This window comes from Schistocerca cancellata, chromosome 1 (assembly GCF_023864275.1).
Source record: "Schistocerca cancellata isolate TAMUIC-IGC-003103 chromosome 1, iqSchCanc2.1, whole genome shotgun sequence".
Lineage (NCBI taxonomy): Eukaryota > Metazoa > Arthropoda > Insecta > Orthoptera > Acrididae > Schistocerca > Schistocerca cancellata.
Window position 1 is genome coordinate 1,254,575,581 of NC_064626.1, and position 14,097 is coordinate 1,254,589,677.

The window sequence follows — 14,097 nt, forward strand, 5'->3', positions numbered from 1 at the left end:
GACTAAGAAATGAAAATGATCACCTAATCATTAGCACAAACAACCTTAATGGTAATTACAAAACAAAGACTGTAAGACTGTGAGGCCACTGCTGGGTGTGCCTTACTAAGGACGCCAGCAAGTGTGGAGCTTTAGTCATAGGATGTGCCCTACTAAGAAAATCAGCAATAGCCAATTCTACACTTCACACTTAGAACTGAATTCTCAACCTATGAGGATACAAAATTCTGCTGAATTAAATACGAGATTTTTTTGTAAATATTAGAGATTTGAAATTTTCTGTAGGCTTGTCATTTACAAATGAGCAAGTGCGTGTACAACTAATTTTATTATACACTCCTGGAAATGGAAAAAAGAACACATTGACACCGGTGTGTCAGACCCACCATACTTGCTCCGGACACTGCGAGAGGGCTGTACAAGCAATGATCACACGCACGGCACAGCGGACACACCAGGAACCGCGGTGTTGGCCGTCGAATGGCGCTAGCTGCGCAGCATTTGTGCACCGCCGCCGTCAGTGTCAGCCAGTTTGCCGTGGCATACGGAGCTCCATCGCAGTCTTTAACACTGGTAGCATGCCGCGACAGCGTGGACGTGAACCGTATGTGCAGTTGACGGACTTTGAGCGAGGGTGTATAGTGGGCATGCGGGAGGCCGGGTGGACGTACCGCCGAATTGCTCAACACGTGGGGCGTGAGGTCTCCACAGTACATCGATGTTGTCGCCAGTGGTCGGCGGAAGGTGCACGTGCCCGTCGACCTGGGACCGGACCGCAGCGACGCACGGATGCACGCCAAGACCGTAGGATCCTACGCAGTGCCGTAGGGGACCGCACCGCCACTTCCCAGCAAATTAGGGACACTGTTGCTCCTGGGGTATCGGCGAGGACCATTCGCAACCGTCTCCATGAAGCTGGGCTACGGTCCCGCACACCGTTACACCGTCTTCCGCTCACGCCCCAACATCGTGCAGCCCGCCTCCAGAGGTGTCGCGACAGGCGTGAATGGAGGGACGAATGGAGACGTGTCGTCTTCAGCGATGAGAGTCGCTTCTGCCTTGGTGCCAATGATGGTCGTATGAGTGTTTGGCGCCGTGCAGGTGAGCGCCACAATCAGGACTGCATACGACCGAGGCACACAGGGCCAACACCCGGCATCATGGTGTGGGGAGCGATCTCCTACACTGGCCGTACACCACTGGTGATCGTCGAGGGGACACTGAATAGTGCACGGTACATCCAAACCGTCATCGAACCCATCGTTCTACCATTCCTAGACCGGCAAGGGAACTTGCTGTTCCAACAGGACAATGCACGTCCGCATGTATCCCGTGCCACCCAACGTGCTCTAGAAGGTGTAAGTCAACTACCCTGGCCAGCAAGATCTCCGGATCTGTCCCTCATTGAGCATGTTTGGGACTGGATGAAGCGTCGTCTCACGCGGTCTGCACGTCCAGCACGAACGCTGGTCCAACTGAGGCGCCAGGCGGAAATGACATGGCAAGCCGTTCCACAGGACTACATCCAGCATCTCTACGATCGGCTCCATGGGAGAATTGCAGCCTGCATTGCTGCGAAAGGTGGATATACACTGTACTAGTGCCGACATTGTGCATGCTCTGTTGCCTGTGTCTATGTGCCTGTGGTTCTGTCAGTGTGATCATGTGATGTATCTGATCCCAGGAATGTGTCAATAAAGTTTCCCCTTCCTGGGACAATGAATTCACGGTGTTCTTATTTCAATTTCCAGGAGTGTAGTTTAAGTAATAAGAAAATGGGAGAAAAATAGCCCAAAGAAAAAAAAAACTGCTATTTATACATAGACAATATCCTATATATGTTCAAATATTTATTTTATATTATTATTATTATTATTATTTGCTTCGGGTACTCCCAGGGTGGCATGCGGTGGATGGTGTTTTGTATCAGAAATATCTACATCACAGCAGGTACTGCATGAAGCTACCAATTCCATGCAGAGTGCCAAGGAGGACTTCATTATACTACATCCCTAAGTACTTCAACAGACATTCAAGATAACAACGTAAATGGAAAGAAAGTAAAGTTATGTAAAACTTTTAGTTAGTACAAGCTCAGCTACTGCTCAAAATAAATGCTTGTTATAAAAGTTCACTGACATACAGGAATGAAAGAAATATTTTAATCAATGAACAACAGAAGGATAAGGAATTGCTGAATCACTATTCATGTGGATTTTAATGTCGAAAATACAGAAAATTAAAGCTGCAGTAAGCAGAGAAATTAAATAAAAGAAGAAGACATTCATCTTTAATATATATTACACAGCTGTTAGTTTTGAAAAGCCAGAAAGGAGAAGAGACTTACTGAAAAGCAAGTGCTCATCATTCTAGTTTTGATTATGAAGCTCAGAATTTTGTCTTTCAGACTGCATTATCCATATCCCTACCTTGAAAGGGGGAGTGGTCAGGATGTAATCACAAAAGAGTCCACAAAGACTTGCAGCCATTTCCAGAGGAGTACCATCCAGCATCAAAACTGAGACACTGCTGGGAGAGTTCAGTTTTGGTTGGTTGGCTACAGCTATTGTGGGGTATCAGTTGTAGTTGCAAATCTGCCTACTCTCTACATATTGGAGCCGTTTTTGCTTAGTAAATAGTATATCGAAAATTACTCAGTGAAGATCTGAAATGAATCACTTCAGATTTCTCTTGATGAATATTAACCCGCTTCCCAGTCGCAATAGCTGAGATAGCGTGATCTTCCACCCAACGTCAAGAGTGTCGCATCCCCTCACACCGTGAGACACCTGTGAGATTTTTGCAACACTCAAGGCACTGATGCAGATTGTGTTCATCTACATCTACATTTATACTCCGCAAGCCACCCAACGGTGTGTGGCGGAGGGCACTTTACGTGCCACTGTCATTATCTCCCTTTCCTGTTCCAGTCGCGTATGGTTCGCGGGAAGAACGACTGTCTGAAAGCCTCTGTGCGCGCTCTAATCTCTCTAATTTTACATTCGTGATCTCCTCGGGAGGTATAAGTAGGGGGAAGCAATATATTCGATACCTCATCCAGAAACGCACCCTCTCGAAACCTGGCGAGCAAGCTACACCGCGATGCAGAGTGCCTCTCTTGCAGAGTCTGCCACTTGAGTTTGTTAAACATCTCCGTAACGCTATCACGGTTACCAAATAACCCTGTGACGAAACGCGCCGCTCTTCTTTGGATCTTCTCTATCTCCTCCGTCAACCCGATCTGGTACGGATCCCACACTGATGAGCAATACTCAAGTATAGGTCGAACGAGTGTTTTGTAAGCCACCTCCTTTGTTGATGGACTACATTTTCTAAGGACTCTCCCAATGAATCTCAACCTGGTACCCGCCTTACCAACAATTAATTTTATATGATCATTCCACTTCAAATCGTTCCGCACGCATACTCCCAGATATTTTACAGAAGTAACTGCTACCAGTGTTTGTTCCGCTATCATATAATCATACAATAAAGGATCCTTCTTTCTATGTATTCGCAATACATTACATTTGTCTATGTTAAGGGTCAGTTGCCACTCCCTGCACCAAGTGCCTATCCGCTGCAGATCTTCCTGCATTTCGCTACAATTTTCTAATGCTGCAACTTCTCTGTATACTACAGCATCATCCGTTGATAAGGAACAGTGCGGTGTCATCTCTTCTCCACATATTAGCCAAATATTGGTGATGAAAATTTCTTCTACCAGAAGAATTTGACCCAGTAATCTCTGAGTCAAGCACCATCGCACAAGCATGCTTAACAACATGGTTTATTTACATGATGATAAAACTTACCAAAATTTGTTATATTTTTCAAATCAAACAATGTTTATAACCTTACAATACTTTTTTAAAAGGAAAATATGATAACTCCAATTTTTCAACAGTATAAAGCCAGATAACATACGCATGGCAGAAAAACCTGATAACCTTGTATTTCATTTTTCTATCAACATGTTGTGTGAATGTAACTAGTCTGTAGGAACAAACCTTGACTACCTGGTGTGCATCTGCAGTGCTGTCTTGCTAGAGCACATAGGCTGGTGGGGCATCTGCCTTCTTTGGGGAAGAGGTGAAGTCTCATTTGACTCAGTACTAGAGTCAAGTTGATAAATTTCTATAACACATGTTTAAAGCAAATGAGAGTTTGTTAATACTGTTTATAACACAGTTTTATATCTAATAATCCAAGCATATTTTATTGTGACATCAGAATAATTATTAGAATCTGCAAATAAAATGTGTACATCTAAACTATGATGATAATAACATTGTAATTTAATTCATTTTATAATTAAGTGTAGTAACCATATTACTCTACATAGATAGTTGGAAATGGTCTAGCAGCCCATAATTATATGCCATAATTTTTCATTAAAGTTCTTCTCATTTCACCTCAAATTACATGTAATACATATACTGTGCAGCATTACACAGAGATAATAACATCAGAGAAAGAGAGTTGCTAGTCGCCACATAGTGGAGATGCTGAGTTGCGACAGGCACAACAAAAAGATTCACACAGTTATAGCTTTGGCCATTAATCCCTATACGCATCTTGCACGCACGTCTGCATTCTCAGAGAACTGAAACCACACTGTAGCACCAGTACATGATGGCAATGGCTACTGGGTGGGGGTAAGGATGAGGCTGGGGCGGGGAGGGGGAGGGACGGACAGTATGGTAGGGGTGGCGGACATTGATGTGTTGCAGTTTAGACGGAGGACGGGAGAGAAGGTGCGGGGAGGGGGGGGGGGGGAGGGGGCTAAGTAGTGTAAAGGAGAGAAATCAAAAGAAATTAAAAGACTGGGTGTGGTGGTGAAATGATGGTTGTGTAGTGCTGGAATCAGAACAGGGAGTGGGCTGGATGGGTGAAGACACTGACCAACAAAGGTTGAGGCCAGGAGGGTTACGGGAACGTAGGATATATTGCAAGGAAACTTCCCACCTGCGCAATTCAGAAAAGCTGGTGTTGGTGGGAATGTAATTCAGTTGCTCCAGTCCCAGATGGTACTAAGTTACGAGGGGAATGCTCCTCTGTGGCAAGACTGTGGGACTTTGGGAGGTGCTGGGAGACTGGAAAGATAAGGCATGGGAGATTTGTTTTTGTACAAGTATGGGAGGATAATTACAGTCAGTAGAAGCTTCAGTGAGACCCTTGGTGTATTTTGAGAGGGACTGCTTGTGACTACAGAAGCGATGACCATGGGTGGCTAGGCTGCATGGAAGGGACTTCTTGGTATGGAATGGTTGGCAGCTGTCAGAGTGGAGGTATTGCTGGTGGTTAGTAGGTTTGATATGGATGGAGGTACTGATATAGCCATATCTGATGTGGAGGTCAACATCTAGGAAGGTGGCTTGTTGGGTTGAGTACGACCAGGTGAAGGGAATGGGGGAGAAGTTGTTGAGGTTCTGGAGGAATGTGAATAAGGTGTCCTCAATTTCAATCCAGATAGCAAAGATGTCATCAAAGAATATGAACCAGGTGAGGGGTTTAAGATTCTGCATTTTTAGGAAGGATTCCTGTAGATGGCCCATGAATAGGTTAGCATAGGATGGTGCCATGTGGGTGCCCATAGCCATACCACAGATTTGTTTGTAGGTAAAGGAGAAGTAATTGTGGGTGAGTATATAGTTGGTCATGGAGACTAGGAAGGAGGTTGTTGGTTTGGAATCCATAGGGCATCTGGAAAGGTAGTGTTCAATAGCAGTAAGGCCATGGGCATTAGGAATGTTAGTATACAGGGAGGTGGCATCAATAATGACGAGCAGGGTATCGTATGGTAAAGGGACAGGAACTGTGGAGAGTCAGTTGAGGAAGTGGTCAGTATCTTTTATATAGGAGGATAGATTCCGGGTAATATGTTGAAGGTGTTGGTCTACGAGAGCAGAGATTCTCTCAGTGGGGGCACAGTAACCGGCCACAATGGGGTGTCCTGGCTTCTTGGGTTTATGGACTTTAGGAAGCATGTAGAAAGTGGGAGTGCGGGGAGTGGTAGGGGTAGTAGAGAGATGGGCTCTGGGGAGAGGTTCTGGGATGGGCCTAAGGATTTGAGTAGTGACTGGAGATCCTGCTGGATTACAGGAATGGGATCACTGTGGCATGGTTTGTAGGTGGAAGTATCTGACGGAGCCCTTCTGCCACGTAATTCGTGCAGTTCAAAACAACGGTGGTGGAGCAATTGTCTGCAGGTAGGATTATAAGGTTGAGATCAGTTTTTAGATGGTGGACTGTGGTTCTTTCTGCGGTTGTAAGGTTAAAATTAACAGGGGGTGGTTTGGAGGCAATGGGGGTGGATCACAGTTGGATAGAGGAGTGAACTGAGTTAGGCAAGGTTCAGTATTGGTCTTTGGTTGAGTTTGATTGGTCAGGTTGGTGGCAAAAAAGTGTTTCCACTGTAGGGAGCGGGAGAAGGAGAGGTCTTTAACTAGTCCTGCGTGGTTGAATTTGGGAGTGGGGCAAAAGGTGAGGCTTTTGGAAAGGACTGATATTTCAGTGAGACTAAGGCTTCTGGAGGAAAGGTTCATAACTGTGTTGTGGGTCTGTTTAAGTTCTGGGTTCTGTGTGGTGGTGGGAGGAAGTTTAGGAGCGTGGGGTAATTGTAGTAGGTCTGTGATACAGGGTTTGTCAGCTATGCGAGGGTGTGCGGGAGGTTTGGAGGTTATTGTAGTAGTGGTGGAAAGTGGTACTCCGAGGAGGGAATAGGAAGTGAGCAGCATGGAGAGCTTTTTGAGGTGGCGTTGTGCATGTTGCTCAAGTTCCTGCAGGGCAAGAGTTTCAATGTATGTTATGGGTTCCAGGAATTTGGGATAACACAGCAGGAGAATTTTCCCGACGGAGAGAAGGTACTGCATGGAGGATTGGGCTTGATTGATATGGTTTTGCAGGACTGTGTTGGTGAGAACTAAAGATTGGTGGAAACTGAACAGGTGGAGGTCATTGTGGAAGGAGGGGTGGCAACCAGAGATGGGTAATTTGATGATAAGGCCATTAGGGGGGATTTCATGAGCCAAGCAACAACGCAGGAACAGTAAACAACGCAGAAACAGTATGTGGGACTGAGATCTGGCTAGGGATAAGGAATTTTTTCTGTATTGACACAGATGGAAGGAGCAAGGATCCATGGTGGTGCAAAAAATGAGAAAAATTACGTAAGGAAATAGAATTATGTCCGAAAAATTACGCAAAAATACACCCAAATATGTGTGAAAAATACGAAACGGACGAAATGAATGCACATGGGGAAAAATGAGATGAAATCTGAGGAAGACAACAATAGTGGAAGGTGAAAACTCGCTAAAAATGTTGAGAAGTCGCAAGAGTCAAAGTAGAAAGTAACTAATCATTGATAAATATATGTATATTACTGTGGGTAGCAGGTTTGAGGGCAGATAAGAATAAAGAAGGGGGATGGCAGATGTGTCTGGATGAGATGGATTTAGTGGGTTGCGAACGGGGATAGAACAGAGAAAGTGTGGGGGGTTGAGAGAGGTTCGTAGGTAGAGATGCACGATCGTGTGGCAGCGGAAAAGTGTGGGAGATAACACGCAAAAATACGGGAACTGACACAGGGAGAGTGATCAGTTTGTTGGCATAGGCTTAACTATATCGACGGGAGTAATGTGGAACATAAGATGCTGCACCAACAATCAGCGTGGTTTTGAGGCCGACTGTTGCACGCAGCTGAGATGGTTGATACAGTGTGGCTCATAAGTAGAGCATTACGTGCAGTTCGTAAGCCAGCAAGAGAAACACAGGAAAGCAAAGAAAGAAGGATGGACATTGATTACAGTGATGCAAAAGAAAGTAGTTACAAAGGAAAACAGCACACCCCTACCACTCCCGCACTCACACCTTCTACATGCTTCCTAAAGTCCATAAACCCAAAAACACAGGACGCCCCATTGTGGCCGGTTACAGTGCCCCCTCTAAGAGAATCTCTTCTCTCGTAGGCCAACACCTTCAGCCTATTACCTGGAAGCTATCCTCCGATACAAAAGATACCAACCATTTCCTCAACTGACTCCCCACAGTTCCTGTCCCTTTACCTTTGCCCTGATCATCAGTATTGATGTCATCTCCCTCTACATTAACACTCCTAATGCCCATGGCCTTACTGCTATTGAACACTACCTTTACAGACGCCCTACGGATTCCAAACCAACAAACTCCTTCCTAGTCTCCATCACCAACTATATCCTCACCCACAATTACTTCTACTTTGAAGGCATTACCTACACACAAATCTGTGGTACGGCTATGGGCACCCACATGACACCATCCTATGCTAACCTATTCATGGGCCATCTACAGGAATCCTTCATAAAAACCCAGAATCCTAAACCCCTCACCTGGTTCAGATTCATTGATGACATCTTTGCTATCTGGATTGAAGGTGAGACCACCTTATTCACATTCCTCCAGAACCTCAACAACTTCTCCCCCATTCCCTTCACCTGGTTATACTCAACCCCACAAGCCACATTCCTAGATGTTGACCTCCATCTCAGATATGGTTACATCAGTACCTCTGTCCAAATCAAACCTACTAACCACCAGCAATACCTCCACTTCGACAGCTGCCACCCATTCCATACCAAGAAGTCCCTTCTGTACAGCCTAGCCACCCATGGTCGTCAAATCTGCAGTGACGAGCAGCCCCTCTCAAAATATACCGAGGGTCTCACTGAAGCCTCTACTGACCGTAATTATCCTCCCATACTTGTACAAAAACAAATCTCCCTTGCCTTATCTTTCCAGTCTCCCAACACCTCCCACAGTCTGGCTACAGAGGAGCATTCCCCTCATAACTCAGTACCATCCGGGACTGGAGCAACTGAATTACATAATTACATTCTCCGCCAGAGTTTCGATTATCTCTCGTCGTGCCCTGAAATGAGAAATGTCCTGCCCACTATCTTCCCCCCCCCCCTCCCCCCCTCTTACCATGGTATTCTGCCATCCACTGAACCTATACAATATACTCGTCCATCCTTACACAACCCATGCTCCCAGTCCCTTACCTCATGGGTCACGCCTGTGTAACAGACCTAGATGCAAGACCTGTCCTATACATCCTCCTACCACCACCTACTCCAGTCCGGTCACTAACATCACCTATCCCATCAAAGGCAGGGCTACCTGTGAAACCAGTCACATGATTTACAAGCTAAGCTGCAACCACTGTGCTGCATTCTATGTAGGCGTGTCAACCATCAAGCTGTCTACGCATGAATGACCACAGACTGTGGCCAAAAAACAAGTGGACCACCCTGTTGTTGAACACGCTGCCAGACATGATATCCTTCGTCTCAATGACTGCTTCACAGCCTGCGCCATACGGATCCTTCCCACCAACACCAGCTTTTCTGAATTGCGTAGGTGCGAACTTTCCTTGCAGTACATCCTATGTTCCCATAACCCTCCTGGCCTCAATCTTCGTTAGTCACTGTCCTCACACATCCAGCCCCCACCCTATTCCCATTCCAGCACTACACAGCCATCACTTCACTGCCACGCGCAGTCTTTTAATTTCTTTTTATCTCTCTCCTTTACGCTACTTAGCCCATCCCCCATCCGCACCTTCTCCCCTGTCCTCCGTTTAAACTGCAAAACATCACTATCCACCACCCCCACCATACTATCCCTCCTTCTTACCTCCACCCAGTCGCCACTCACATCATGCATTGGTGCTGCTGCTCGGAGTGTGGTTTCAGTTCTCTGCGAGGCTGCAGATGTGTGTGTGTGTGTGTGTGTGTGTGTGTGTGTGTGTGTGTGTGTGTGTTATTTTTTTTTTTTTTTGAAGGCTTCTGGCTTTATATCAAGCACAATTACCTAACATTCAAAATGCATTCATGCTTTCTATGATAACGGCAATATAGTATCCAGCTCAGTTTCATAAAAATGCACATATAATCTCCACCCTTATAAAACAACACAGCACAAATCACACGTTAGGTGCCCAATATTATGTGCTATTTTTACAACTTTTTTATTGACCAGGTTCTGCAATTCTAAACTTGGAAAGTCACATAACTTCCATCTGCTCTGTGTCCAGCTACTGTCAACCTTAGCACTCTAACATGGTATTACATAGTGAATGCCATTCTGTTTTGTCAGTTCATCTATTAGTTTAGAAATGAGCAATCAAGCAATTCCTGGTCCATCACAGGTAGTACATATAACTTCCCATAGATGGTGGGCTACAATACAAGTATGTAGTGAAATTTGTGTCATTTCTATTTTTGTAGATGCCCAGTATGAAGCACATTCATTCATGCCAGCACTGCATGAGAAAGATGGAGCTCATTACAACCAAAACATCCCATTCCTTCAGGACAGCATTCTGTAAGTAATAAGGAAAAATTGGACAAATATTCTGATGTCTCTCCTGATGAAGTAGACCAAGTTGATAATCATGGAAGGACACTTAAGAGCTGTTGTATAATTGTCTTCAAATGGGAGGGACACTTAAAATAGATCTCTCCACTTGAGTCGATGAATATACAGCTGGGTTCTTGTCAGGTAAACAAGGTGACTAGGATACTGCCAGAACTTCTCAAGAATATATATCATGATATGCCTAGAGCATATCTTGCTTATGCCTTACTTATTATATGACAAAAAACAAGATTTAAAACTGATATTGTTGTTCAGCAAAGGGAACTGAAAGCAGCTAAAATGGAAACAGAATAATTGAAAAAGGAAGTACTCATCCTCAAACATCATTTTGGATCATGAAGCGAAGTTTCCTACCATTTGAGGACACCAGCACAGCATAGCAGTATCAAACACATTACTACATAATCTATCCATACCACACCAAGCCAACTTGTTTCACAACTTATCCACAGTATTACTCTGGAGTGCCTAACAGAAACTAAGGCCACATTCACAGAAATGCTCCAGATAGAATACTCTGCCATTATGACAGTCTGTGGTCTTCACCTTTACACCTCGTTCACAAGCAAGATGGATTGTGGCTTCCCTGTGGTGATTATCATGCTTTAAATGCAAGGACAGTCCCATACAGGTGCCCTATAACAAAACATTTACGATTTGACAAGTGCATCAGCTGATGCACAACTATTCACCATCACAGACTATCACAAAGCCTACAAGCAAATACCTGACACCTTCTGATGTCTACATCTACATCTACATTTATATTCCACAAGCCACCCAACGGTGTGTTGTGGAGGGCACTTTACATGCCACTTTCATTACCTCCCTTTCCTGTTCCAGTCGCGTATGGTTCGCGGGAAGAATGACTGCCGGAAAGCCTCCGTGCACGCTCGAATCTCTCTAATTTTACATTCGTGATCTCCTCGGAAGGTATAAGTAAAGGGAAGCAATATATTTGATACCTCATCCAGAAATGCACCCTCTCGAAACCTGGACAGCAAGCTACACCGCGATGCAGAGCGCCTCTCTTGCAGCGTCTACCACTTGAGTTTACTAAACATCTCCATAATGCTATCACGCTTACCAAATAACCCTGTGATGAAACACGCTGCTCTTCTTTGGATCTTCTCTCTCTCCTCTGTCAACCTGACCTGGTACGGATCCCACACTGATGAGCAATACTCAAGTACAGGTCGAACGAGTGTTTTGTAAGCCACCTCCTATGTTGATGGACTACATTTTCTAAGGACTCTCCCAATGAATCTCAACCTAGCACCCGCCTTACCAACAATTAATTTTATATGATCATTCCACTTCAAATCATTCCGTACGCATTCTCCCAGATATTTTACAGAAGTAACTGCTAGCAGTGTTTGTCCCGAAGATGGCACTAATTACACCCTCCAACGTATCTGAATTTTCATTTATGTCATTTGGTCTCAAGGAAACAATACAGACATGACAACATTTTGTGGATGGAGTATCGAAGGGGCTTCCATTTTGCTATACATGCCTTGACGACATTCTTATGTTGTCACCAACACCCTGCTACATTAACAACACATGATAAATGAGTCAGCAGCTGCACAGCCTCAACAGAATACTGGATGAAGGGAAGTGCTTCATTGGCAAAGAAATATGTTTATCGCACAACATTTGACTTCATCATATGGCATCTGTTCGTTACCAGAGAAGATAGCAGCTCTACAAGCCCTTTCAAAGCTGACACAATACCAACAGGTGTGATGTTTTGTAGGTATAGTTTATGTTTATCACCACCACCTCCTGGCAGTGGCAGACAGACAAAAACCACTCACAGACACACTTGCGGGACATGGCACCATGGGCTGGTGAGCTCTCAAGTGGACCTTGGAGATAAGAAAAAGCTTTCTGCGGTCTTTGGGTGAGCTTACTAGTGCTGTTATCCTCGCTCACCCGGTGCCATCTGCACCCCCTGCCATAGTCTAGACACTACCCAAACATCAATAAGTGTAGAATGAAATTTTCACTTTGCAGCGGAGTGTGCACTGATATGAAACTTCCTGGCAGATTAAAACTGTGTGCCTGACCGAGACTCGAACTCGGGACCTTCGCCTTTTGCGGGCAAGTGCTCTACCAACTGAGCTACCCAAGCATGACTCACGCCCCGTCCTCACAGCTTTACTTCTCCAATACCTCACCTCCTACCTTCCAAACTTTACAGAAGCTCTCCTGCGAACCTTGCAGAACTAGCACTCCTGAAAGAAAGGATATTGCGGAGACATGGCTTAGCCACAGCCTGGGGGATGATTCTAGAATGAAATTTTCACTCTACAGCGGAGTGTATGCTGATATGAAACTTCCTGGCAGATTAAAACTGTGTGCCTGACTGAGACTCGAATTCGGGACCTTCGCCTTTCGCGGGTAAGTGCTCTACCAACTGAGCTACCCAAGCACGACTCACGCCCCGTCCTCACAGCTTTACTTCTGCCAGAACATCGCCTCCTACCTTCCACACTTTACAGAAGCTCTCCTGTGAACCTTGCAGAACTAGCACTCCTGAAAGAAAGGATATTGCGGAGACATGGAGCACTTGCCCGCGAAAGGCGAAGGTCCCGAGTTCGAGTCTCGGTCAGGCACACAGTTTTAATCTGCCAGGAAGTATCAATAAGTGTAGCCCTGTACCAACATATTGACTACCACTGGCAACCATTAATTAATTCTTTTTACTGTTGCAACCAGCGTAGCAGTACTGGAGGACATATGATAGATTTATGAAGTTGTTAGACATTTTCACCTGCAAATTGATGCTCACCCTTTGACAATTTTTACTGACCACAAACCGATAACCTTCACTTTCCAGATTCCAGAAGTTCAGACATACAGAGCTTGTCAAATAGTCTATGGTGGATGAGAACTACATAAAAGGATCAGAAAAAAATCATTGACGATTCATTTTTGTGTATCTGTGTCTGGCAAATACTATGGACTACAAAGAACTCATCACTGCCCTAACTGCAGATTCACAACTCAAAAATTATTGGTTGACCATTCTACAAAACTGTGACTCACCCAAATCTCACTGCCAGTTATCAAGTTGACATCATGATGAAACATCTTCCAGCAGAAGCCAAGACCCTACATCTTACCAAAACTCCATCAAGCTGCTTTCAACAATGTTCACAATCTGTCACATGCAGGAATAAATATGACCACCAAATTACTGACTGATTATTCCGTGAGGCAACTGATTAAAAAGATGCATGGGCATGTGATCATGCGTGTACTCAATGCCAAAAGTGTAAACGGGGACAAAATGTACATGTCGATGTTGGGCACTTTCAATGCTCTCCAGTGACATTTGCCCATGTCCAAATTTGTCTTGTAGATCCTCTTCCATCTTTGGACAGCTGCAGATATCTGTTCACTGTGGCGGACAGATGCAGTCAATGAGCAGAAGCGACAACCATTACCCACATTTCTGCCGAGACAAAAGCAAAGCCTTCATCGCTACTTGGGTAGCGCAATTCAGTTGCCTCCTCCACATCACTACAAATCACGCCTGAATCTATTCTGTTCCAAGAGTTGCCCAATTTATGTGGTTCTTAGAATCATCATATAGAAGCTACTATCCTGCCAGCACTGGGATGGTAAGAAGGTGGCATCAGATGCTAAAGACAGCTCTCATTTGCC

General features: G+C 44.9%; 1 protein-coding gene across 1 annotated transcript in view; it reads right to left on the reverse strand.

Annotated features, from left to right (window-relative positions):
- LOC126143911 (Down syndrome cell adhesion molecule-like protein Dscam2) overlaps positions 1 to 14,097 on the reverse strand; it is a 493,502-nt gene that overhangs the window by 23,608 nt on the left and 455,797 nt on the right. Inside the window, exon 30 of the mRNA XM_049915460.1 lies at positions 4,020 to 4,137. Coding sequence (XP_049771417.1) covers positions 4,020 to 4,137 — 118 coding nt within the window. The remainder of the gene's footprint in view (positions 1 to 4,019; positions 4,138 to 14,097) is intronic.